The sequence below is a fragment of the Bubalus kerabau genome, chromosome 23 (genome assembly GCF_029407905.1).
Source record: "Bubalus kerabau isolate K-KA32 ecotype Philippines breed swamp buffalo chromosome 23, PCC_UOA_SB_1v2, whole genome shotgun sequence".
NCBI classification, from domain to species: Eukaryota; Metazoa; Chordata; class Mammalia; order Artiodactyla; family Bovidae; genus Bubalus; species Bubalus kerabau.
This window is the reverse complement of record NC_073646.1, coordinates 21,139,170-21,167,059: the sequence shown is the minus strand read 5'-3', so window position 1 is coordinate 21,167,059 and position 27,890 is coordinate 21,139,170. Positions and strand designations below refer to the sequence as shown.

The 27,890-nt window shown below is 44.1% G+C and overlaps 1 protein-coding gene across 1 annotated transcript in view; it reads right to left on the bottom strand.

Annotated features, from left to right (window-relative positions):
* OTOA (otoancorin) overlaps nucleotides 1-25,322 on the bottom strand; it is a 72,526-nt gene extending 47,204 nt beyond the window's left edge. Inside the window, exons 1-11 of the mRNA XM_055561459.1 lie at nucleotides 25,232-25,322; nucleotides 24,848-24,876; nucleotides 24,725-24,755; nucleotides 24,582-24,609; nucleotides 22,421-22,508; nucleotides 19,099-19,230; nucleotides 14,472-14,707; nucleotides 11,277-11,380; nucleotides 5,928-6,028; nucleotides 3,246-3,385; nucleotides 711-834 (exon numbers count right to left, since the gene is read on the bottom strand). Coding sequence (XP_055417434.1) covers nucleotides 711-834; nucleotides 3,246-3,385; nucleotides 5,928-6,028; nucleotides 11,277-11,380; nucleotides 14,472-14,707; nucleotides 19,099-19,230; nucleotides 22,421-22,508; nucleotides 24,582-24,609; nucleotides 24,725-24,755; nucleotides 24,848-24,876; nucleotides 25,232-25,322 — 1,104 coding nt within the window. The remainder of the gene's footprint in view (nucleotides 1-710; nucleotides 835-3,245; nucleotides 3,386-5,927; nucleotides 6,029-11,276; nucleotides 11,381-14,471; nucleotides 14,708-19,098; nucleotides 19,231-22,420; nucleotides 22,509-24,581; nucleotides 24,610-24,724; nucleotides 24,756-24,847; nucleotides 24,877-25,231) is intronic.
* Nucleotides 25,323-27,890: the final 2,568 nt, after the last annotated feature.

The window sequence follows — 27,890 nt, the reverse complement described above, 5'->3', positions numbered from 1 at the left end:
ATCACAACTAGAGAGAAAGCCCATTCAGCAATAAAGACCCAGCATGGCCATAAACAAATAAATAAAATCTTTTTTAAAAAAGGAAGAAGTGAGAGGAGCCAGGCAGAATTAAGACTTCAAGGGAAGAAAGGAGAGAAAGAGATGGAGTCAGGAGGGAAATGAGATAGTCCCCATGTGCCAATTTGCCCAAAACCTTGGTCTAGGAATTCAGTAACCCCCCTGGCTACATCGGAATCATCTGAGTAGCTTTGAAGACCTACCATACTCAGGCCAAACCCCAGACCAATAAGTGAGAATCTCTGAGGGTAGAGCCTGGGGAAGGGACGTGACACTAGTAGAACCAGATGTGAGTTCTTTTATTTCCTCTCTATTCCAAGCACAGTCACCAGCTTCAATATCGCCTGCAAGCTTGTTAGAAATGCAGAGTCTCAGGCCCCACCCAGATCTTAAATCTGCATTTAAGATCCCCAAATAACCTCACGCACATTCAAGTCTGAGGTGGCCACTCTGATTGAACTTTGATCTATTCAAGCTTGTCCTACAGTTTTTTATTGTTTCTCCCTACTTTAAGCTCATCCCGGTGTTTCTGCTGTGGCTGGACTTAGATCTGATTCACACTTTCTTGCAAAAGGCAGACAAGACTATTCTTCCCATTTCTCTGGCTAGTGAAACTGAGGCCAAGGATGCGGGGCCTCACAGCACTTCTGCACCTTCTGAACACCAGCCTGGAAGCCCCTCAGGTGGCTGCATTTGATCATCTGGTGAAGGAGGACTTGGGCCACAGCAGCGTCCAGCAGCTCCAGGTCATCGTAGAAACAAACCAGCAGCCCCAGCCTGCGTGAAAAGATAAGGGATGCTGGTGGAGGGCGGAGAGGAGGGGGGCCACAACCAAGACTCCACTCCAGTTAGAACCAAGAGGTCACAATTATAGCAGCTGCTGAGCACCAGGAACCGTGTTGAGCCCTTTAACCTGGATTATCTCATCACAGCCCTGCAAGGTGAGTGCTCTCATTAGCCCCATTTCACAGAAGGGTAAACTGAGACTCAGACAGATTAAGGCAAGTGGTGCCGGGCCTTAAATCTAGATCCATCCAAATACGCTGTCTCTCCTCCTGGGGCATTAAGGGATACAAGGAAAGCATTCCTTATCCACACAGAGATAAGAGATTTGCCCACCCTGAGGGATTCTCTGAGGCAGTTTATTTCCAGGATGCTTTACAACCAACACCCCTAGATGATGAGGCTTCAAAAGAAAATAAAAAGACAAGAGTCAGAACACTGTAGGAGCAGAGATGAGATCTGAATCCTGGTCTAGCTGGAAGCACTGCATCTATTGGTTAAGAACGTAACTTCACCCCCAACTGGAATTTGAAGCTCAGCTCTGCGAGACATCTGACCTCCAGCAAGTTACTTCTCTACACACAGTGTGCAGCCCACTCTCTACTATAACCCTGCCTCTCTAAGCATTTAATGGGGAGGTTTCCTTTGCTCATCATAGCACGTCATAATAAATATGATGAATGAAGGAATGAGGAGTACTGTGGGAGTTAAATGAGAAGATGCATACCAACTGATTAGCATACTTCCTGGTAGATGCTAAGCACTTATTCTGAAATGGATGCTCTTAGCATTAGTATCGGAGAAGGCAATGGCACCCCACTCCAGTACTCTTGCCTGGAAAATCCCATGGAGGGAGGAGCCTGGTGGGCCGCAGTCCATGGGGTCGCTAAGAGTCAGAGACAACTGAGCGACTTCACTTTCACTTTTCACTTTCATGCACTGGAGAAGGAAATGGCAACCCACTCCAGTGTTCTTGCCTGGAGAATCCCAGGGACAGGGGAGCCTGGTGGGCTGCCGTCTATGGGGTCGCACAGAGTCAGACACGACTGAAGTGACTTAGCAGCAGCAGCAGCAGCATTAGTATGGAATCTACTTGACTTAGCATGGTTGGAGCACCTAGTTGACCATGATCAAACACTGACACTCTCAGACATGTCCCCAGGAAAGCAACCAGCTCAGGGAAAGGATTTTAAAGTGTGTCTAAGGAGAAAACAAAAAAATGCTCAGTGGAAGTGAAGACCCAATATTAATAACCATGTTAAGAATAACTAATCTTTATTGAGCACTTTCTATGTGCAAATGTGCTTAATCCTTACAAGTGTGTTAATGAAATAGGCAGCTTATTAGCTCCCATTTCATAGATGGGGAAGGAGAGACACAGGGAGGTTCAGATCACACAACTTGTAAGTGGCAGAGCCAGGATCAAACCCAGGACTTCTGGCTCCAGGCCCCATGTTCTTAATCACTAAACTATTTTTTGTGTAAGATTAAAGGCGGGAGGAGAATGGGACAAGAGGATGAGATGGTTGGATGGCATCACCGACTCGATGGACGTGAGTTTGAGTAAACTCCAAGAGGCCTGGCATGCTGCTGTCCATGGGGTTACAAAGAGTCAGACATGACTGAGCAACTGACTGAACTGATTAGAAAATATAGGGCCCATGCTATTGAGTGAAAATACTAAGGGCAGGGGAAGAGGGTGTAAGAGTTTTAAATGAGAATATTCTCTGCAGGTGACTTTGGAAAATGTAAGGTCATGTGATGCTGTCAGAGGAAGGTCTGTGACAGGAAGACCCTGGGAGATGGAGAAAGGATGGTGAACGGTGCCCACCACCCCTCCTCACTGCACAATTACCCCCAAAATTCAAACCCTTTCTGGGGTCACCAGGTACACAGCTCCTGGCCCTTCCCTACTGGAAATGGTTCCAGTTCCTGGGGATCAGGTTACAATCACTAAATTCTAGAGCTGACCTCATGCCAGGGCTCCCTGCCTGAGGGTCTAGGATACAACAGGTTCACAAATATGAGGCCCGTGAGCTAGCTATTTCCAATACTCGACCTAACCAACTATAAATGACACATTTACAACTTGGAATGGAGGGAATACCAAGAATGTAAAAAGTTCCATTTCTGTGCTTGAGCTGGAATCTTAGCACTTGATAGATAAGGCTGTATAAAATGTACATAGGAGATGCTTTAAAAGCATTTTGTTTTCTTCTCCACTTCATAACCTCTTTAAAGGGATCTCTTTGGGGAAACACCTCCCTCATATGCACAGAGACGTGGGACGATTCAAAGAGATGGATCAGCCACCTCCCTCCCCCTCCCCGGCTCTTTTGCTGCTCAGAGGAAGCTGATGCTTAGATGGGAAACAGCTCCAGGGGCCCGGCACCCACACCCCTTGCCTGTGGATGGTAGAGGTATTCCTCATGTCAAAGTTGGAGGAGCTGATCCTCTCCAGAAACACCTGGGCCAGTTCGGGTGTGACGTCATAAACCGTGTCCAGCTGCTTGGTGGCGTTGTCATAGCTGATAAACAGCCCAATCTGGTGGAGGAGGCCAGGAAGATCAGTGAGGGGCTGCAGGAGCCCTGTGAAGCCCCGCCCCGGTGGCCTGTGCTGCGCCCCACCCCCAGACACCTGGAGATGACCATTCCTCATTTTCATTGATTTCTTTTTTTCTCTAATAGTTTATTACAAGATATTGAATATAGTTCCCTGTGCTATACAGTAGGACCTTGTGGTTTATCTTTTTTATATATGAGGCTGCTGCTAAGTCACTTCAGTCATGTCCGACTCTGTGCGACCCCATAGATGGCAGCCCACTAGGCTCCCCCGTCCCTGGGATACTCCAGGCAAGAACGCTGGAGTGGGTTGCCATTTCCTTCTCCAATGCATGAAAGTGAAAAGTGAAAGTGAAGTCGTTCAGTCATGTCCGACCCTCAGTGACCCCATGGACTGCAGCCTTCCAGGCTCCTCCATCCATGGGATTTTCCAGGCAAGAGTACTGGAGTGGGGTGCCATTGCCTTCTCCGATATATAGAGGCATGGATCTGCTAATCCCAAACTCCTAATCGATCGATCCCTCATCCCATTTCCTCTTTGGTAACTGTAAGCGACATTGATTTCCTAATGGTCTGTAACTGCTGCTTCAGTTTCTTCTACAATCCAACTGTTATTTAGCAAAGTTTTCCTTTTTTAATATATGAGCAGTTGAACTTTTTTCAAGCTAATATTTGCACATTTATTTCTAGATTTGTTATATTGAGGTCAGAGAATGTGGTCCACAGATTGTTTGCTTTGGGGAATCAGAATTTTTTTAATAGATAAATCAGTTTGTAAATGACCCACAGGTGATTTAAAAAAAGAATGTGTGTTCTCTCTGTAAGATATAAAGTTGGATATATGTATACAATATGTATGTAAATACATGTTTACATAATATTTAACACACATTTATTATGTAAATATATACATAATGCATTCAACTTTATTAAATATACTCTTCAGGTTCTTTCTATTATTGTTCACTTTTTGCCTGTGTGTTCCAACAGTGTCGCACTGAGTTCTCCTATATTTTGAGGCACTGTTACTCTTCGCTTAAAGATTTCATAAAGCTGTCTCTCCCTCATGGCTTGTGCTCTTCATCCATAAGAAATTCCCTCTGAGTGTTGGTACCCTGTGGCTTCACCTCCCTTCTCCACATGTTTAGAAGATGAAGAAATGTTGGATCTCAAGAAGTCCCTGAGGGGGCCCAGTTTCCTGAGAATTTAACCTCTATCGACTTTCTGGAATTCACTCTACTTTGAAAAAGTAAAATGGAGGTCTAATCCATTTTATAACTGAGGGTTATGAGACTGAGAGACATCTGAAATATTCCCAGCCTGTCAGGTAAAAAGAGGAATCTAGGGACTTCCCTCGTGGTTCAGTGGCTAAGACTCCATGAGCCCAATCCAGGGCGCTCAGGTTCAAAACCTGGTCAGGGAACTAGATCCACGTGCCACAACTGAGGATCCTCCATACTGCAACCAAGACCTGGCACAGCCAAATAAGGAAATATTTTTTTTAAAGAAAGAGGAACCTAGTTCTGCCTCTGGTTTCATAATAACCAGACACAGTTGGATGAGTCAGTCCTTGAACAGGCCAGTCATTTGCTGCAAACACTTCTTTCCCTGGCCAGGAGAAAGTTAGGGCACACAGGGTAAAAACTGGTGGCAAAACCCCCACACTCTTTATGAAAGCCTCCCTGTCAGCAGCATTCCTTGGAGGCTGAGTTCTAGAATCATGCCTCCCAAGGGATTTTAGTATCATCAGACCAACATCAGGAAAAGGAGAGTAATCCCTGAGCAGTGAGTTAAGCACCATGAATATGTACGTTTCTCCACTGTAAACTTTAAAGTCCAATCATCGCTCATGCTGAAGTAGCTATCAATAGAAGTGGCCATAAATAGAAGCAGCAATTGATCCATGTTGCTTTTGACTTGGGTTTGTGCTTCCAATAAATTCTATAGCTACGATCCTTGGCATTTCTTGAGTTCAAAAATATCCTTAAATGACCTCTGGTTCATAGCCAACCTTCTCTTTAGATCATGTTGTTGACATCAAAACTGTCTTAGTTGTCCACAATTCTTTTTGTTTTCTTAGCTCTTCTACACTAGAACACAATCCAGCAACCGACTGCTTGAGGCTTTATTCAAGGAGTTTTCTTTAGATGCTCAGGTTATATTGAGCTAAGGTGAGTGGTCAATTTCCAGGGCACCTCGACTGGCTGGCTGAACATGAGAGGTTTAGAACACACCTTGTGTACATGCTAAGTCCATTCAGTCGTGTCCGACTCTTTGTGATTTAATGGACTGTAGCCCTCCAGGCTCATCTGTCCATGGGATTCTCCAGGCAAGAATACTGGAGTGGGTTTCACTGCTCTCCCCTCCAGGGGATCGTCCCAACCCAGGGATCGAACTCACGTCTCTTAGGTCTCCTGCATTGGCAGGCAGGTTCTTTACCACTAGCGCCACCTGGGAAGTCCAGAACACACCTTACTTCAGATGTATTGGTGATGGAGACATGTAAATGTATTTTTCAAACTTACTTCCATGGGACTAATTCTCATAATTTCTTCAAAGGATAGGTGAACCATGTATCTGCCCAAAATCCATAAGTTTTCTGCACTGACCCATGAAACAGAGTCATCTGCAAAAAAGACAAAACACAGATTCAAAAGTAAATAAATAAAAGCCTATGCACTGGTAAATGATTGTCAAAAATATCTTTGATATCAGGACCTCTTTTTGCATGCATTAATTCATTCAACAGCCAATTTTTGAGAGCCTTGTGCTTACGAGATGCTACACTATACATAGGCAAGGACGGATGTCCACCACTTCATTATTCATAGTGCCGCTTCTTAGACCAGCAGCCTCAGCACCACTTGCGAACTAGTTAGAAATGCAGATTATTTTTTAATACTAAGACCACAAAATATAGTTTCATTTTTAGTTACTAACTTGAAATATATTTGATTATTTTACTACTGCCAGTAACAAATCTTATCTTCCTTATTGATTATCACTGAGTACATGAGCCAACCCAAACCATTTGCCCTTTCTTGAATGCACCCCTAATGGTCTCCAAATCTTTCCTCTCTTGGGACTTTCCCAACAGCCAGACTGCCTTTCCCCTAACCCTTCTGCTTCCAAACCCAACCTTAAAAACTGAGCTCAAATATTTCCTCTTCCCTGAAGCCCTCTCTCATCTCCTCTGCCAGCGGTATAATTTCTCTCTTCTCTGAATTCCCAGAGAACTTTATCACTCTGTTCAGACATTTTAAATTCCCCATCAGCAAAATGTCAGTGGGATTTTAGGAACAATCATGGCCAGGATCCATATTCAAATTTCAGTGAACTGGGACTTCTCTGGTGGTCCAGTGGTTAAGAATTCACTTTTCAATGCAAAGGGCAAGGGTTCAATTGCTGGTTGGGGAACTAAGGCCCCCACAGGCTGTGAAAAGGTAAAAGTGAAAGTGTTAAGTCATTTAGTCTTGTCTGACTCTTTGTGACCCCATGGACTGTAGCCCACCAGGCTCCTCTGTCCCTGGAATTCTCCAGGCAAGAATACTGGAGTAGGTAGCCATTCCCTTCTCCAAGAGATCTTCCCAACTGTGGGGTGTGGCCAAAAAAAATTTTTTTTTAAGTTTCAGTGAACTAGAATTGGCTGCCATTGCCTAATCCTCCACCTCCAGTAAAAGATTTACAAAGTACAACATTGCGTTGGCAGCATTTGAGGGAAATGAAAAAAGCAGGGAGCATTTTTAGGGTGCTGTGAATCAGTCACCAAAAGCTATTGCAAGAGGCCATGGGCAACGGCTGATGCCCAGAGGAGATGGAGAGGTCAGCTGATCTGTGGACCACATCACAAGATCCAGAGGGTGCCTCCCCAGCCCAGGAATCACACGGGTTGCTGTGAGCACGGGTAAACCTCCTCTAGATGGGAACTCTGAACCCTGACTTGGTTATTAGAAGAAAGGGTGGCCCCGAAGGCTAGATAATTCTGGGGGGAAACCACTAAATTCACCAAGAACTAAGCTGAGATGTCCATTTTTAATTAATTATTAAGCATGAACTATATTTCTGCATATCAATGATCCCCAAACTTGGGATATTTTTGACACCCAAAGCATTTCCAGTTACCTCAAGGAACTTCATGAAAAAAATGTTTAAAGTCCAAATAGAATTCATTTTAATTCACTTTAGTTTAATAATGAAATATACCACATAGGGATTTTAGGGGAGTCTGTCCCTAATTAGAATTTTAGGAGAGTCTGTCCCTAATTAGTCTGTCCCCAGTTAAAACTGGACATGGAACAACAGACTGGTTCCAAATAGGAAAAGGAGTACGTCAAGGCTGTATATTGTCACCCTGCTTATTTAACTTATATGCAGAGTACATCATGAGAAATGCTGGGCTGGAAGAAGCACAAGCTGGAATCAAGATTGCTGGGAGAAATATCAATAACCTCAGATATGCAGATGACACCACCCTTCTGGCAGAAAGTGAAGAGGAACTCAAAAGCCTCTTGATGAAAGTGAAAGAGGAGAGTGAAAAAGTTGGCTTAAAGTTCAACATTCAGAAAACTAAGATCATAGCATCCGGTCCCATCACTTCATGGGAAATAGATGGGGAAACAGTGGAAACAGTGTCAGACTTTATTTTGGGGGGCTCCAAAATCACTACAGATGGTGACTGCAGCCATGAAATTAAAAGACGCTTACTCCTTGGAAGAAAAGTTATGACCAACCTAGATAGCATATTCAAAAGCAGAGATATTACTTTGCCAACAAAGGTCTGTCTAGTCAAGGCTATGGTTTTTCCCATGGTCATGTATGGATGTGAGAGTTGGACTGTGAAGAAAGCTGAGCACCGAAGAATTGATGCTTTTGAACTGTGGTGTTGGAGAAGACTCTTGAGAGTCCCTTGGACTGTAAGGAGATCCAACCAGTCCATTCTGAAGGAGATCAGCCCTGGGATTTCTTTGGAGGGAATGATGCTGAAGCTGAAACTCCAGTACTTTGGCCACTTCATGCAAAGGGTTGACTCATTGGAAAAGACTCTGATGCTGGGAGGGATTGGGTACAGGAGGAGAAGGGGACGACAGAGGATGAGATGGCTGGATGGCATCACTGACTCAATGGACGTGAGTCTGAGTGAACTCTGGGAGTTGGTGATGGACAGGGAGGCCTGGTGTGCTGCGATTCATGGGGTCGCAAAGAGTCGGACACAACTGAGCGACTGAACTGAACTTAACTGAACTGTCCCTAATTACATTCTGGCAACAAGGACTTAAGGGAAGTCTAGAGTCTAGAACTGTGGTGCTGGAGAAGACTCTTGAGAGTCCCATGGACAACAAGGAGATCAAACCAGTCAATCCTAAAGGAAATCAACCCTGAATATTCATTGGAAGGACTGATACTGAAGCTGAAACTCCAATACTATGGCCACCTGATGTGAAGAGCTGACGCACTGGAAAAGACCCTGATGCTGGGAAAGATAGAGGGCAGGAGGAGAAGGAGTCAACAAAGGATAAGGCCATTGGATGGCATTACCAACTCGATGGACATGAATTTGAGCAAACTCCAGGAGATAGTGAAGGACAGGGAAGCCTGGCATGCTGCAGACCATGGGGTTGCAAAGAGTTGAACACAACCTAGCAACCGAACAAGAATCTAGTGGGTGAGTTGAGTGAATTTCCCAGGTTACGTAGTGTGAGACTCAGTTTCCCAGAGGTCACAATTATGCACCAGGCAGAGGGAATTCTGCTGAGCATAGAAGACATTTATTATTCCACTATTTAATGCTTTTTTATACACAAATCTCAGAGCTGAATTCCAGGAAAAGGACTGGCTGGCATTCCCTCCACTTCCACCCACTGACTCTCTCTGTCTCCCCCACACACATAGGCTCACTTCCACCCCAGGGCCTTTTATCTGCCGCTTCCCCTGCCCGGAATACTTTTCCTCCAGAGCCTCACACGTCTGATTCCATTTCTCATTTTGCTTTCAAACCAAATGCCGCCAGCCCAGAGAGCTCTCCTCTGACTCCTTAATCTGGGGGTCAGAAACTACAGCCTGTGAGCCAAACCCACCCAGCATCTCTTTTTGCACAGACTTCAGCTTGGCTTTTACATTTTTTAATGGTTGTTGCTGCTACTGCTGCTGCTAAGTTGCTTCAATCATGTCCGACTCTGTGCAACCCCATAGACGGCAGCCCACCAGGCTCCCCCATCTGGGAAAATCAAAAGTTTTGTGACACTTGAAAATTACATGAAATTCACACATCAGTATCTGTAAATAAGGCTTTCTTCAGTTACAGCTACACCTACTTATTTGCTGTCTAAGGCTGCTTTTCTATTACACCCACAAAGCCTAAAACATTTACTCTGGCCCTTTACAGAAAACCGTGGCCAAGTCCTGTTCTAGTCTAAAGCAGTAACCCTCTCCATGGCATTGACCAATTTTATTTTCTGCAGAGCTGTTACTCGTATCTATATTCTCTCTGTCTCCCTCTATTCTTTTTTTTTATTTACTTGCCTAAAAGTTTTCTCCACCTTCTCACCCACAATAAAACTATAGCTCCATAAAGCAAAGATTTGTCTTCTGTTCCTCTGTATCTCCAGTGGCTGACACATAGTAGGCATTTTTTAAATGAATGTGATTTTTAAAAAAATCACACCCTATCGCACCCATTGGCCACACCCTATGGCATGTGCAATCTTCGTTCCCCGACCAAGAAATGAACCTGTGCCTCCTGCACTGGAAGGTGGAGTCCCAACCACCGGACCACCAGGTAAGTCCAATGGGCTCTTTTTAGGTGTTGAGTTTATTCTGTTAACATTACTAACATTAAAGATTCAACAAGTTGACGTTACCTGTGAAACTGTTTGCATTACTAATCTGCATCGCTATTCTTTTCTTCTTTTTTTTTTTTTCAATTGTAGTAAAATACACATAACATAAAATTTACCATCTGAATCATTTTTAAGTACACAGTTGAGTGGCATTAAGTACATTCACTTTGCTGGGCAACCAGCACCACCATCCATTTCCAGAACTTTTTCATCTTGCAAAACTGAAACTCTGTACCCATTAAACAGCAACTCTGGGAATTCCCTGGTGGTCCAGTGGCTAGGACTCAGCCCTGTCACTGCCATGGGCCTGGGGTTCAATCCCTGGTCAGGGAACTAAGATCCCACAAGCCACTCGACATAGCCAATAAACAAAATGAAATAAAATAAATAGTAACTCTCCATTCTCTCCATTCCTTCCTCTCCCAACCCCTGGCAACCACCACTCTACTTTCCATCTCTATGAATTTGACTATTCTAGGAAATAGTAGGTTTTTAATAAACATCTGTCAGTACACCCATGGCTGATTCATGTCCGTGTATGGCAAAAACCACTACAATATTGTAAAGTAATTAGCCTCCAATTAAAAATAATTAATTAATTTACAAAAAAAATAAACATCTGTCAAATAAATCCTGGCCTATTTCTGCTTTGGTTGCCAGGAAGCTTAGTGCTGAATTTCTGGGCTTTACTGTCTAGATTTTCTTTAAAAGAACTATAGTGTCCCATGTTGATACAGATTTTTAACACAGATTTTGAACTTGTAAACTTGTTATTATTTCCTAAGAACCTAGGACACACCTTTGATTCTAAGATACAGATGATTGTTACTTCAGAGACTTCAACATGTGAAAAACGCCTTGATGAGATGGGGTATGTGTGTTTTCCCACAAGCCACATCACGTCCTTTTCGGAAGCCGAGAGAGGTAAACGTCTTAAGTGACAAGAAAATCAAATCCCTATTTATAGAGATGAAGCGCCACCATGTTTAAGGATGGACTTCGCCTAAAAAGTGTTCCCACCTCAAGGCCTGGGCTCACCAGTCACATTGGAGGATGTCCTCAGAACCCCAGTCATCCAGCAGTAGACAGCCTTCTGGGCGTGGGCCGAGGTCTGATCATAGAGATCTTTGAACAACGCAGACCTAAACGATGCAAATGTGGGTATCAGTTAAGGAACAAACAGATGCAGGCCTGCAGGCAGGGTCCAAACAGCAAATGCACACAAAGCATCATCGGTTAAAAGCCTTTCCCACTCCCCTTGCTATCTGTAGCTATTTTCCCATTTTTCCTCTTTCCATCACATTTAAATATCTGCCAAAGACTGATCTCCATTTCCCAACCACCTGGTCATTTTTTTTTTAATAACAGTTTCATTAAGCTGTAATTTGTGTACCATACAATTTGTCCATTTAAAGTACACAACTCCGTGATTTTCAATATATTCATGGACTTGTACAACCATCACTACAATCCAATTTAGAACCCACTTAGTGCCTCAAAAAGGAACCCTGTACTCTTATCTATCACCCCTGAACCTCCAGTGACCCCATCTCTTAGAAACCACTAATCTACTTTCTGTCTCTATATATTTTCCTCTTCCGGATACTTCAGATAAATGCAGTCATACAATATGTCACACTTGTATCTGGCCTCTTTCACATGGCATGATGTTTTCAAGGTTCATGCATGTTGGGACATGTATCAGTACTTTGTTTGATGGTCAAATTGTATTCTGTTGTACAAATATACCAAATTTCCTTTATCTGCTCATCAGTTGGGCTATTTCCACCTTTTGCCTATTATGAATAATGCTGCTATAATTATTCACGTACAAGTGTCTGTGTAACATGCTTCATCTTCCTTGGATGTAGACCTAGAAGTGGAATTTCTGGGTCAAATGACAACTTTATACTTAGTCTTTTGAGGAACTGCCAGACTGCTTTCCAAAGTAGCTACACCGTTTTACTTTCTCACCAACAGTGTTTGAAGGTTCTGATTTCTCCACCTCCTTGTTAACACTTGTTAGTATCTGACATTTCAAGTACAGACATCCTGTGGGTATAAAGTGTCTTGGTCACTTTTTAAGTCATGGTCATCTGGTTTCCCCACTGCCACGCTACTTCTTGTGGCCCAAATCCCAAATGACCTCCCTGTCACCACACCCAGCAGTTCCATTTGGTCCAATCTGAGTTGACCTTTCAGCATGTGGCACTGATCACCCCTCTGGTTCATCCTGGCAAAACAGTTGAGTCTCTTCATCTTGGAAAACTTTGCTCAATTCCACCCACCACTGAAAATCAATTCACCAAATGAGCAATTCGCCGACCTTTCCTAAGCTTAAGGTTGGTCCCTGCCACTCTCTCAGTCACTTCATATGTGAAGAGGCAAACTTTCAATCCATCATAGGGTCTTCTCTCTGTATCTTTCTTTTCTTCTTTTTCTCCTCACCCTTCCTCCTCCTCCTCCTTCTTGTTTTTCTTCCTCTTTCTCCTCTTATTCTGGTTCTTCCTCTTCCTCTTCTTTCTCTCTTTCTCTTTCAGCTGTTGTTTTGATTTTCATAACAGCAGAGGGGGTGAAAGGGACAGGAGATAGCTATATTCAGTAATTCTGAAAAAATGGCAACCGTCATTTAAGGGAAAGCTTGCCCATTTGTAACAATGCTCTATCGTGACCTAGGTCAAGTTATTCAATCTCACTGTGCCTCAGTTTTCCCATTTGAAAAATGGGAATGGGGTTAATGACATCATCCTCACAAGCAGAAAGGTAGAGTAAGAAGAAGGCAAAACTGAGGTTCAGGAGAACTGGCTTGAGTTCAGATTAAGTCAAGCCCTATGGGGTCACTTCAGGTATACCGTCCCCTTGTTGGGCCTCAGTTGCTTCATCTGGGAAAGAAGAGGTTGGATTAAATGATGCTCATTGGGAAACAGGAAATGGCATATTCTGGACTCCCCAGTGATGATGAGAACCTGCTGTCATGCAGTGTTATACCTGTATTATTCTGTTGTCTTTCTGTCTGTAGGGCCCGAAATCTTTCCCCGGGCTCTTATTCAGGCTTTCTGTTTCTGTGCTGGACATCTGAGTTTTGACTGTCAAGCATCCACCCCCTCTCTTGTCATAACAGCACCTCAGTTTTTCTTGGGAAAATGATGTTTCTCTCACATCCATGTGGTTTGGGTGGAACTGTGAGCCACATGCAAGCCATTCATCTCACCAGATCCCATTGGCCACAGTCATCAGCTCAAGAATGGGCACATGACCTAGTCTGGACCAATGAGAATCAGGTCTAGGACTCTGCTTGGAACTGCTGGGAAAGTCCTCTGGACCAGGCACTCGGAGGAGGGGCCTGGAACTGCCCACATTCCGTTGTGGAGAAAGCTTGCCTGGGAGCAAGGCCAACGCAGAGGAGGGCAGAGCTGAGAGATTATAAAACCCAGACGTTGCTGATGGTGTAATTTGAGCTCCTGGATCCAACCGTGTTCGGTCAGTCGGCTGCCTTTCAAGGAGAAAGTCTCAATTCAGTGCTAGGGAGTCTTCAACATACACTCAGCTCCTTTTTAACCCGAGAACAGGTCCCAAGCTCAGAGCAATACATCTAGCTAGGATTTAATGACACTTTTTAAATTGCTGTTGTATTTATTTTTATGATTCTTTACATGACAGCAACTAAATAACAACAAAGACAAATGATACTGGTTTCCCATTTACAGTAACTATACCATATTTACTTTTTTAAATTTATTTAATTTTATTCAAGTATAGTTGATTTAAAATGTTACCTTAGTTTCAAGTGTACAGCAAAGTGATTCAGTTATACATACATATATATCTATTTTTTTCAGATTCATTCCCGTTATAGATTGTTACCAAATTTGAATCTAGTTCTCTGTGCTATACAATAAGTCCTTGTTTGTTATCTCTTTTATATACAGCAGCATGTATCATTTTTTACTTTTAATATAGATATTTTAAGCAAATAGAATGAATCACTATTTTTTAAATACACGAAATGAATAATAATACAGGCAGAATACAAATATGGCAAAAATTATGAGGATGATACCAGAATAACTAAAACGTGGGAGACTGTTTTAATCAAGCCACGTCTAAACTGACTTCACATATTAACCTGTCCTCACCTGCCTTCTCCCCTCCCTCATGTGTTATCTCCTTGACCTCAGGATAGACTCTGAGGGGCAGCGAGTGGAATCAGCGGGTTGCGGGGAGGACACTCACAGGTTCTTGAAGGCGTCTTCACGCAGGTCGCGCGGGAGCATCTCTGTGATGTCCGGCTGGAGAAAGCGGCCTGAGGACCCCCTCAGCACCCTGCCCAGGATCTCCACACAGTCCAGGGGGTTCAGCACCTGGAAACACCTCTCCAGCGTGATGAGAAACAGGCTGCGGTTCACACCCGGGCTCTGCAAGGCTTGTTTCCGAACCTCTCCCAGGTCAATAATGATGTCGTCCAGCTCCTAAAGCAGTGACAGAAGTCAGCGTTGCCTCTCAATCTCGAAACACTGGGAGGGACCACGCTTAGCAGCAGAGGTGAAATTCAGGACCACTATTAAGCACTATGCTGCTATGTCAAATATGCTAGACTTTTCTGTCACCTACAGAATACCTTTTCCTTCTCCAGATACATCATGACTGTCACACCTCAGGCCCTTGCTCTCGCTGGAATCCCCACCTCCTTGTCTCAGCGAATTCCAGCTGATTCTTTCAGGTCAAGGTCAGTCACCACTGAATCAGTGAAGTCTTATCTGATGTCCTACTTTGGTCAAATCAAACCTCCCTCCACTCTGGGCTTCCAAGAGCATCCTGAACCAAACTCTGTGATTAGAAATGCTTACAAACCTATCTTTCCTCCAAGCCAGTGGACCTCAACCCTGGCTGTACATAAGAACGACTAGGAAGGTGATTCCCAGCACCGCCATAGAGACTGCTTTCACCAGGCTCTGGCGGAGCCCTGGCATCTGATTTCAGCGTATAGACGCTGAGCCAGGCAAGTGCTGAGGCCCATGCCATGTGCCCAGTGGGATTCCTGGTACGCAGATGTTGAGAAATAGCCTGTTAGGATGAATGAATGAATCCTTTGGACCGCAGACCCCAGGAACGCTGACAGAGTTTAGGCAATATTTGACTGTTCACAACTCTGTCCTTCACCCAACATACCTTCCAAAAATAACAACAACAATTTACTGAGTATGGACTACACGCCAGGCACTGTGCCAAGCATGAAGCAGCCATGTATAGTCTCCTGTTATTCTCATAACAGTCTTATAGGTTGAGACTCACAGGTCTGAGGGTCAGATATTCCTAGGTTCAAAACCCAGGCCCTTGACTTATATGTGTGTGTCCCTGTGTAAGTCACTTATCCTTTTTAAGTCTCGGTGTCTTCCTCTAAAATGAAGATAAAAATCAGTGCCTATCTCCTAGATTTACAAAATCCAAATGAGATTTAACGAATGGAGAGTGCTTGGTACCTAGTGAATGCTCAGCAAACATTACATGCTATGATTAACTCACTATCACAGGTGACAAGAAGCGAGATTAGACAACCTGCCCAAAGGCGCACAAAGCTGGGATCTGAAACAAGGGTACTGAATCCAAGCCCACTCATCTAACCACATCTACAAGTTTCCTAACTTCCGTCATTGCCAAGTGGGGCCAAACAGTGCAACGGTGAAGAGTGTAACTTGGGGGTTCTGAGGCAGGGGTCTGTGGATAGTATTAGGGGTCTGTGGATAGTATTAGGGGTGGGGAGTGGAGGGAATTGCATCCTCCCTTTCATGGCTGTGGAGCTGACCCCCACTGTCTCCTTCAAGGATGAATATAGGCAGCGAGCCAGCAAGGTGGCTTTGAACCAGCAAGAAGCTTTGATGTGTCATTACTAAAAATCACAAACACTTTCATAACTCACTACCGTTGTTGCAAATGACTGGAAATCTCGCTTACACGCAACATTTCCTCAAAATTACAGAAGCTATTAGACCAACCACTAAACCTTACTATTGAAAGTATTCAAGAATTACTGACCCCCAACTTAGTCTTATGTATTTTGATAAATGTCTTTCAATAGAATCAACTTCCTTTATCATCCTTTGTATTTCATGGTATAGATGTTAACACCTTATTCTGAGAAGAAGCCTGTGGGCCTTGCCATGGGCTCACAGCTAAGAGTCAGGAACCCAGGTTCTTACCTCAGATTTGCCACTTTCAAGCTGTGTGACCTGAAGTTATTTACTCAACCTCTCCAAGCCTGTTTCCTCATCTGAATATTGAAATGGTAAGATTCTAGTTATCCTTATTTCAGAAGGTCCTGGCTTGTTAAACCTTTAGAAGAGTGTTGGCAAATATGGCCCACAGGCCCAATGCAGCCTACCGCCTGTTCCTGTAAATAAAGTTTGGGGTTTTTTTTTCAATTCTGAATACTCTTATATTAGCTCCACTTCAAACATCAAAACAAATTAAAAAAAAAATCCACACCAGTCAAACTGCTACAAAACAGTTCTTTAAACAGGTTGGAGGCGCGGATATGGCTTCATTCTGCTGCATCGCAGTTATATCTGGCAGTTTTGCTTACCTACTTCTGTTTCTGAAACAAGCAACATCCAAAACAGACAAGAGTCAGGAATGTGCCGATTCTCTTCAACGTTTCCAGGCACTCCCTGATCAGGCCTTCTTCCTGGCATTACTGAGCTTTCTCTCCCTGACTCTCAAAAGGCTAGTTCCTTTCTCAGGACTGACACAGGGGTCATCAATCGTATGTACCCAAAGTTTTTAGTCTTGCAAGTGACTTTAGAAGAGGGTATAGGGCTATCCGCCCTGGTATACCACCTCCATGGGGCGGAGGGGGAGGAGGGCAGGGGTGAGAAAGTCACCCCTTCTCAGAAGCAACCAAGGCTGACACAGAAGGCAGGATGCACTGTTAAGTTCTGACCAGGATCAGACTGCAAGAATAATCCTCTTGGCCTCAGAAAACCAGTCTGAAGCCAAGGCGATCAGCTTAGTGAAGTAGTCAAAGTCACTCAGTCATGTCCGACTCTTGTGACTCCATGGACTGTAGCCCACAAGGTTCCTCTGTCCATGGGATTCTCCAGGCAAGAATACTGGAGTGGTAAATAAAGTTTTATAGACACACATCCAGATCCATTCATTTACCTGTCATCTACTTTGACACTACAACCACAGAGTTTAGTAGTTGTGACAGAGACTGTACGGCCTACAAAGCCTGGAATATTTCTTATCAGGCCCTCTACAGAAAACAGCTCACTGATCATTCCCTCAGGATAATAGCTGACACATGGTAAACCCTCAATAAACATTAATCCAGACCATTTTCATAGGCCACCATCCTCATTTTTGCTGTATCTTTCATCACCTTTACAATTATTTAGTTTATTTTTTACTTTAAACTGACTCTTCTTAAAACTTAAATTCATTTCAAAAGGAAAAATTACATCTCCATCAAACTCACAGTTTTGATGTGTATTTTAATAACAGACATTGAAATTAATTTATGATTATTAAAATGTTTAAATGCTTCAATTCCCTTAGGAAAATGCTGCTCCACTTTCAACTGTCTCTGAAAAACTCTAAACCTCACCTTTCTGATTCCCAGTGATTCTCTGTGTCTCAGAGGCCTTGCTTTGCTCTTACATAGCCAACCTTATGTTGTGAAAATTACCTGTTTCTGTTTTTGTCTCCTCTGGACCATAAGCTCCTTGAGGGCAGAGACAGTCTTTCATCTCAGAACCCAGTGTCTCCTGGTACACAGTAATCATTCATGGGTATTTATGAAGCCAAATTATTGGGACTCCACAGTACCCCTCATTTCTTCATGCGTGTGTGTGTTGTGTAGCCTTTTGTTAGCACCTAAAATAGAAGGTACCTGTTGTACAACATGGGTAGTAATTGAATATAACTGGAGACTTTTATATTCTAATATAGATCATTTATAAATGCAATATCTATATTAAAAAGCTTCCTCCTATTTGTGTATAATTTGCAAATTTATTCTGAAAGCAGAGCATATGTGCGCAAGTCTGCAAAGAGTGCAAATTTAGGATATGGTAAATGCTTCACAAGTTACTTTCAAAAAACTGACTGCCACAACTGCGCCTTTACAATACCTTTTTTTTTTTTTTTTTTCTTTTTTGATATTTTTATACCAGCCTTCCTCAGACTGGTTTTAACTACAAAGCATTTTTTTACAGAGTTGAAATTGAGGAAGGACTATACCTACTAGAAGAGAAGAAAGTTCTGTTCATTTGAGGTTTCAGAATCCCCCCAAACCAGGAACAGTATCTTGGTAAGGCTTAGCCAGGACCCTGGACAGAGTGTGAGTGTGTGCAGGTGGCATTCCTGAGGGTTCAGAGCTGCAGTGAGCTGGGAGAGCTCCAGCTGCACAACCCACTGAACTGTCTTTCCAGTTTCTGCACTGGGTGGTCTGGGCATCCTTCATTTCTTAGTACTTATAGAGTGTTAGTTGCTCAGTCATGTCCAACTCTTTATGATCCCATGGACTGTAGCCCACCAGGCTCCTCTGTCCACAGGCTTCTCCAGACAAGAATACTGGATTGGGTTGCCTTTTCCTTCTCCAAGGGATCTGCCCAACCCAGGGATCGAACCCAGGTCTCCTGCATAGCAGGTAGATTCTTTACCATCTGAGTTACCATAAGGATATGAATTATAAGGCACTTCATTTGAACTCTGGAGGAAGTAAGACAGAAAATCTAGGTCCCAAGTTTTCAGGGGGGAAATGAAGAAAGGCCAGAATGAGGCTCAATTCCATTCAACTTGACAAGCACCAAGTTGAATGCCCTGGACTTCCCCCACTCCCAGGATGCCAAGAGAGCCTCACCAGGCGGTCCTTCTTGTCTTCTAAGAGGCATTTCATGGCGGTGTGGAACTGCTGAGCGTCTGTCCCCCTCAGGTCCTCCAGCAGCTTCTGGGGCTGGTACAAACGCTGCTCCAGGAGGTTTTCCATGGCTGCCTGGACATGGAATGCTGGGCGAGTCAGTGAGGACAGGACAGGAGCACACGGCTACCACCCAGCCAAGCCACCTAATTCCCTTCAGGGACCACAGGCTGGCAGCCTGCACGCGTTTGGCGGAGTTGGCTCCAAAATTTTTAATGAGCTGCCAACATTAAAAATTCAGGAAATTCCTCACAAAAATCCACAAAGATGTGGCAATTCTGGACACATATCCCCTTCTGTGTAATAATCAACAGGCCAAGGGGCAGTCGCTCACTGTAATTACTCTTCCTGATCACCACCCTCCAGGTAGCTGATTATCCCATAGCTGCCTGGTCCCTGCAGGCAATTGAAACGTTTCAAGTCCAGAGCAGCTGACCTCTACCCAGATATTCTACTATGCCCAGATGGTCACTGCTCAAACCTTCTGCCATGCTCCAAACCCTCTGCACAGGAGCAACATTCAGGCAGCATGAACTGGCTATGTATCCCCTCCAGGGTAAGGAGCAGAGGCCAGCAGTTTCTCCTAGAGGAGATTTCCTCTGCTATCTGGGGAGCTATTTTCTAAATCTTCCTTAAATAAAAATGCTCTGGAAAGGCAGCAAAGCATCATGGACAAAAGGTAAGCTCTAGAACCAGACAGTTCAGGACATGGAACAACAGGCTGGTTCCAAATAGGAAAAGGAGTACGTCAAGGCTGTATATTGTCACCCTGCTTATTTAACTTATATTCAGAGTACATCATGAGAAACACTGGGCCGGATGAAGCACAAGCTGGAATCAAGATTGCCGAGAGAAATATCAATAACTTCAGATACGCAGATGACAAAACCTTTATGGCAGAACCAGACAATCCATGTGCAAATCCCCACCTTGACACTTACCAGTTGTGCAACCTCACGCAAGTTCCTTAACTAGGATTGCTAGATAAAATACAGGATGCCCGGCTACATTTGAATTAAAGATAAACAACTAATAATTTTGAGCATAAGTATATCCCAAATATTGCATGGGATGTACTTATACTAAAATGTATTTGTTATTAATCTGCAAGTCAAATTTAACTGAGATTCCTGGGTTTTGACAAATGGGCAACAGTATCTCCAGGTCTTAGTTTTCTCAGCTGAAAAGTAGGGACAAGAGTCAAACTTACTATGTAAGTAAGGATTAATCCTATATCACAAAGAGTAAATGAGTACGTAAAGTGTTCTCAATCAGTGCCAGCCATTATCCTCTGTCTTGAATGAGTTGAAGAACTGTTTACTCAATGTCTCTCCCTCTAGAATGAAAGACCCACATGGGTGGTAAGGTGACTGCCTGTTCTGAGTCTCCAGAGTCTACAACTGTGCCTGGCAGAGACTAGAGGCTGGATGAGTAGGTACTGAACGAATAAATGAATATACAAAGAGGAAGAGAGGGAGTATAGCTCAAATCAGGTTAAAATATACACATTTCATGAGGAGCCCTACTGGTAGAGAGAAAAGGGCAAGCACCACTTCTTTATAGATTACACAGACTGATGAACAAGACGAAGAAAGCAGATGCCGTGAGGCCACCAGCCACCTCCATCTAGTGGCTGTAAGTGGTTAACAACCAGCAATCTCAGCGTAGCTCTCACATGAATTTTCATCTTCACCATAAAGTCAGTAAAAGTTGAAACAACAAAGACGTATGTCAGAACTTCATTCATAAGTGATATGACCTCTTTGCCGAATCAGGTAACAGTCTTTGAATTCGGAAAGAATGTTCTTTAGGTTTTCTGTGCTCTTCACAGTGTATTGGTAAAGGCACAATATTGCACCCCATCTACTAATTACGCTAATGAGGTACAGGCTGGCCAGCTCACTGCAGTTCCTACCATGCCCTATTGTTCCCTAATGTAAATATCCATTGCCATCTATTTACACACTTGCGCTACTGTTTTTCTTATGGTCGAATTTAAAGGGAAGAAAAATATTTCCTGGACCTGCGATTGAGAGACTGATAATTATACCCAAAGATCCACTCTCTTGTAATTCCTTTTAGCAACAGAAGCCCACAGGTTTTATCCGGGTACATGGCCTCTCATCTTACTCCTCTGCAGTAAAATGTGACTGTGGACTGTGAGCCAATGAAATGTGAGCAGGAGGAAGTATGCAACCTGCAGCTCACATCTTGAAAGAGAGGCTGTTGACCCTTCACTTCCTCTTTCCCACGGCGCCCTCTCTGGGTTGGAGAATGGATATGTTATTTCAACCACACAAGCAACAACTCCCTAGATGATGACAAAGCAACAAGACAGAAGGAACCTGGGTCCCCCGGTGGCCTTTTGCGGTAGAGTTGCCTCTCCTCTCTGGACTTCCTATCTGGCCCTGGACTATCACATATAATAGAAATAAGCTAAATTGTTTCAGTTCAGTTCAGCTCAGTCACTCAGTTGTGTCTGACTCTTTGCGATCCAATGAACTGCAGCACGCCAGGCCTCCCTGTCCATCAACAATTCCCGAAGTTCACCCAAACTCATGTCCATCAAGTCGGTGATGCCATCCAGCCATCTCATCCTCTGTCGTCCCCTTCTCCTCCTGCCCCCAATCCCTCCCAGCATCAGGGTCTTTTCCAATGAGTCAACTCTTCGCATGAGGTGGCCAAAGTATTGGAGTTTCAGCTTCAGCATGACTCCTTCCAATGAACACCCAGGACTGATCTCCTTTAGGATGGACTGGTTGGATCTCCTTGCAGTCCAAGGGACTCTCAAGAGTCTTCTCCAACACCACAGTTCAAAAGCATCAATTCTTCGGCACTCAGCTTTCTTCACAGTCCAACTCTCACATCCATACATGACCACTGGAAAAACCATAGCCTTGACTAGACGGACCTTTGTTGGCAAAGTAATGTCTCTGCTTTTGAATATGCTGTCTAGGTTGGCCATAACTTTCCTTCCAAGGAGTAAGCATCTTTTACTTTCATGGCTGAGCTGCTGTAATTTGAGGGGGCTTTGCTGAGAGACAGCAGCTCAGCCTATACCCTATACAGACACCACGTCTCCAACAAAAGTAGAAAAACGAAAGACAGAGAGCTTATAGCACATTTCAAAAAAAAACTGGACAGAACACATTTCTTTGTGGAAGTGAAGACTAGCTCTCCACCAGTTCTCCAACTCACCTGGCTCCTGAGTTTTCAATCCCTGTGCACTGAGGGGGGAACACAGGGGTGGGTCTCAGATACACACCTTCAGGCTGGGGATGGTGAAGGCAACATTCCGTGAGTTCAAATAAGCCAGGACTCTGTGGGACAGGTCTGCCGTCCACACGTGGGAGCTTCAGTCAAAGACAGACAGAGAAGGTCATGATGACAGGTTCCGCTAGGATGGGTAGTCCCCCTGCTAGCTGAGAGCTCAGGGCACCGAAGTTCAGAGAGGACAGTGGGAATGGGCCAGGATGCTAGGAACTCTGTGCTTGGAGGAAGGAGATGTGTTGCCCTGGCACAGTGTGGGGGAGTTTCCGGTATTAGGAACCCACCCAAACACCAGTCTCTCAAAGACAATAATCAGTTTCAGAGCTGTGTGCTATATTCTAAATCCTGGAACAATCCACTCAGATTAACAATCCAAACAGATGGATTTGGACAGGTGTCCCTCCTCCAGGGGATCTTCCCAACCCAGGGATCAAACCCAGGTCTCCCTCACTTCAGGTGGATTCTTTACCAGCTGAGCCAACAGGGAAGCCCCCCGACTATATTAAATTTACAAAACAAATGCTGTGTATACCATGGGAGGCTGGAATAGCATAGTTAAGACTGTTGGCTCAAAACGTGGAATTGAATCCTGGCTCTACCACTCAACTGTGTGGACTCAGGCAATTTACTGAGTTTTCCTGTGCCCCAGTTTCCCTTTCTATGTAATATAGCTGCTGCTAAGTCACTTCAGTCATGTCCAACTCCATGCGATCCCATAGATGGAAGCCAACCAGGCTCCCCCATCCCTGGGATTCTCTAGGCAAGAGTACTGGAGTGGGTTGCCATTTCCTTCTCCAATGCATGAAAGTGAAACGTGAAAGTGAAGTCACTCAGCCATGTCCGACTCCTAGCGACCTCATGGACTGCAGCCTACCAGGCTCCGCTGCCCATGGGATTTTCCAGGCAAGAGTACTGGAGTGGGGTGCCATTGCCTACTCTGATGTAATATAGCTAACTGTGAGAATTAAATTTGTCCACACATGGAAAGTGCTAAAACATTGCCAAACACACAGAAAATGCACACCTTCATTCATAACAGCCAAAAATTGAAAACAACGCAGGTGTCCAACAACAGGTGGTAATACCCATTCAATGGAATGCCACTCACTCAGAAAAGGGGAATGAGTGGGACTTTTGCTTCCAGCTGTTATGGAGTAGCTGGCAGCAAATTCTCCTGCCTTAAACAATTAGAAGGCTTTTTATAACCACATTCTTGTTATAGATAGATATATAGGTGCTGCTAGATAGATGGATAGTTAGAGACAGATAAAAAATTTTAGCCTGCAAGAATATATTCAATACTGTCAACTGGAGTTACCTTAGGGAGAAGAATGTTTATGGGGATCTTTCACTTTAATATGATTGAGTGCTCCTGTCATGAGGCCCCAAGTCTCCCATCTGTCCTTCATAGTACTTGTTATATTAGAATTATCTATTAATATTTATCTTGCCACAACACTATGTAGTGCCCTGCTCCACAGGGTGGCATCTAACAGTACATAAAGGGACAGTGAGGGACTTTCCTGGTGGTCCAGTGGTTAAGACTCCCATCGCAGGTGGCACCAGTTCGATTCCTGGTCAGGGAACTAAGATCCCACATGCCGCATGGTGTGGCCAAATAAAATAAAATGATAGAGCATTCTAAAAAAAATAAAGCGACAGTGAGCCCTGGGGCCAGGCTGCTGGATGCACACCCCAGCTTCACCACTTCCCAGCTGAGTGACCTTAAATCACCTCCTTGGGCCTCAGTTTCATTATTCTATCCAATGAGATAACAAAAGGACCTACCTGGGTGGGAGGAGGCTGAGGTTTGTGAGGATTATATGTGTATTCTATGCATAAAGCACTTAGAATAGTACCTGCTACATAGTAAGCGCTCAGTAAATGTTAGCTCTTGTGTTACAGCCGCTGCTGCTAAGTCGCGTCAGTCGTGTCCGACTCTGTGCAACCCCATAGACGGCAGCCCAACAGGCTCCCCCATCCCTAGCAGAGGGGGCCAAAACTATATGAAACAAATGTATCTATTCTAAAACACTTGTGCATTGGATAAATTTTGGATAAACTGGATAAACGAGTATATAGTACTTTTTATAGTTAAGGGACTTCCATTAAGAAAATCTATTCCATCCCTCCCCCTCCCCTTTAGGATGAGTTACCTTTGAAACTGTATGAGATCCAGCAATGCTACAATGGAAATAAAATGAAAAGACAACTTAAAAAGGAATCATTCCAGAGAGATCACAGGCACCTCCTGTTTGAAATTCTTAGACACAACAAGCAGGGACAGTGGGAACGTTACCATTCAGGTAGCTTCCATCTATTATTTCTTCCTAAAAGGCAAAGAGATAACATCAAGTATAATATCCACGAGTTGGCGGTTTCAGGAGAGGGGATGTTGTTTAGAAGAAAATGGAATACTCACCGCCATCTTTTGCAACAACGGGTGCAAATCTACAACAAAGCCATTGAATGTAAAAACAGAATTGAATGGGATGACCTTCAAAAACACAGATGTGTTAAGAAAAGAGCCCCCAAAAAAGGTTACTTATGAAGGAAATTTTTAGTGAATTTTTATTATACTTGTGCCAGTGTGAGGAAATCTTGGTTTAAGAAACCCTTTTAGAATAACCCTGAAAATTCTACACATACAGGGCAACAGGCACGCACACATCCCAGAACACTCTATAGCACCATATACCTGAACTGACCTAACCCCACTCCATCCCCTGAGATGTGTGGAAACCGTGACAGATGACTCCTCCCTCGGGACTTACCCTGCCCAGATGACTCCTCCCTCAGGACTTACCCTGCCGGGTGTCTGGAACGCTATAACTTGCCACTCCATGGCTCAGGAAAAGGAACAGCCAAAGAGAGCATCTCCAAGGTTCCTGAGACATTCTCCTGCAGTTAATTCAAGCAGACATAATTCAGGGTTGTATATTTTAGACATATTTAAGAATAATCAGAAGACACGGGAAAAACAGATAGACCCAGAATCCCTTAAAGATTTTTTTTTAATTCCATCCACCTTGCTCCATCGAAACTTCTTTACTGGTGTAAAACACAATCATCTCTCTCCTCAGTTATAATGGCCTATTTATATTCTTACAACCACCTCTCATACCCCTCAATTGAACAAAGAGGACTGGGTAAAAGCATGGACTCTGCTATAGCTGACAAGGGACTTATATCTAGAAAATAAAAAGAACTCTTACAATTCAGTAAGTAGAAGACGAACAAGCCAACAGGAAAAAAATATGAACCTGAACTTCATTTTTAAAAAATACAAATGGCCAATAAGCATGTAAAGGACTATCGGTGTCATTCAGTTCATTTCAGTTGCTCAGTCGTGTCCAGCTCTTTGCAACCCCATGGACTGCAGCACACCAGGCAAATATTAGTTTTCAAGAACATGCTGTCGATAACTAATGAGATACTGTAAGTGAGCCAGACCCTGTGGAGCCTTCCTAGAATGGACCCCCCCCCCCACCCTCACCATGTCCTCTGCCTGCCTCTTGTGTAAAGAAAGACTTTAGCTTCCTAGGCCATCCCCAGGTTCCAAAGAGTAAATTCAGAGAGGTGAGAAAATGCAGAAAGGAAGGGAAACAGACAAGCAGGACAAAATAATAATACTTCAGCCATTAAGCCATTAAAAAGTGTCAAGGACCTTTAGTTTCCTTTTAGTTTCTCCTCAAGGACTGAAGATAATATTCTGAGCCACGTCCTTTGAGCTGTTTTGTAGACACTAAAGCCCCCAACAGGTGGAAGAAGTTAACTGTGTTCTCCCCTGCGTGTGTGCACCTCAGTCACTTCAGTCGTGTCCGACTCTTTGTGACCCCATGGATTGTAGTCGGCCAGGCTCCTTTGTCCATGGGATTTCCCAGGCAAGAATATTGGAGAGGATTGCCATGCCTTCCTCCAGGGAATCTTCCCGACCCAGGGACTGAACCCAGGTCTCCTGCGTCTTCTGCATCACAGGCAGTTTGTTTACTGCTGAGCCCCCCGGGGAAGCCAGTATGCTGCCCACAAGCACATAAACCCCAGACCAGTTGGAACCAGATGGTCACTCCTGATTACCTCACCAGTAACCAATCAGAAGAATGTCCATGAGCTGATCACCCCAAGTCCCTCCCCTTCCTTCACCCTGTCTTTAAAAATCTTTCCCTGAAAGACTTTGAGGAGTTGGGGGAGCCTTTTAAGCACCAGTTTCCCTGGACTCTTTGGTTTGTGCCCTGCAATAAACACAACACTTTCCTTCACCACAACCCGGTGTCTGTAGATTGGCTGTACCGTGTGCAGGCTGCTGCTGCTGCTGCTGCTAAGTTGCATCAGTCGTGGCCGACTCTGTGCGACCCCATAGATGGCAGCCCACCAGGCTCCCCTGTCTCTGGGATTCTCCAAGCAAGAACACTGGAGTGGGTTGCCATTGCCTTCTCCAATGCATGCAAGTGAAAAGTGAAAGTGAAGTCGCTCAGTTGTGTTCGACGCAACCCCATGGACTGCAGCCTACCAGGCTCCTCTGTCCATGGGATTTTCCAGGCAAGAGTACTGGAGTGGGTTGCCATTGCCTTCTCCAGTGGACCCAAATTTGGTGTGGTAACAATTTCATTACATATGCACTAGAATGGCTAAAAGTTGAAAAGATTAACAATACTAAGTGTTGACAATAATGTGGAGCAGTGTGAATTCATACATTGCTGATACAGCCACTTTGGAGAACTGTTTGGCAGTGTCTTATAAAGTTAAATATACAGTACTCTACAATCTAGGAATTATACCCCTAGGTATTTACCCAAGAGAAATTGAAACATACGTCCATACAAAGATTTGTAGAGTTCTATTCCAAAAATTAGAAACAACTCAAATGTTCAATAATAGATGAAAGGTTAAACAAATATGGTATATCCACTCAATGGAACACGACTCATCAATAAATAAGGAATGAGTTGGACTTTTGCTTCCAGCTATGATGGAGTAAATGGCAGTAGACAAATTTCCTTGCCTTAAACAACTAGAAAACAAACGAAACAAAGGTTTTCAGACATCATCGGACAACAGGTAGAACAAGACTGAGACCCCTGAGAGAAGGGAAACTGTGAGAAAATAGAAAATATTTATTGGTTTCTGCCCCTAGTTCATGGAACAGGGCCGCTAAATCCCTTGTAATTTCCAAAATGATAAGAGGACAAGGAGCATCTTTTGTTCTAATACTTGGTTTTTGATCCATCCCTGATACAGGGCTCCTGCTGCTACTGCTAAGTAGCTTCCGTCGTGTCCGACTCTGTGTGACCCCACAGATGGCAGCCCACCAGGCTCCCCCGTCTCTGGGATTCTCCAGGCAAGAACACTGGAGTGGGTTGCCATTTCCTTCTCCAATGCATGAAAGTGAAAAGTGAAAGTGAAGTTGCTCAGTCATATCCGACTCTTTGCGACCCCATGGACTGCAGCCCACCAGGCTCCTCCAT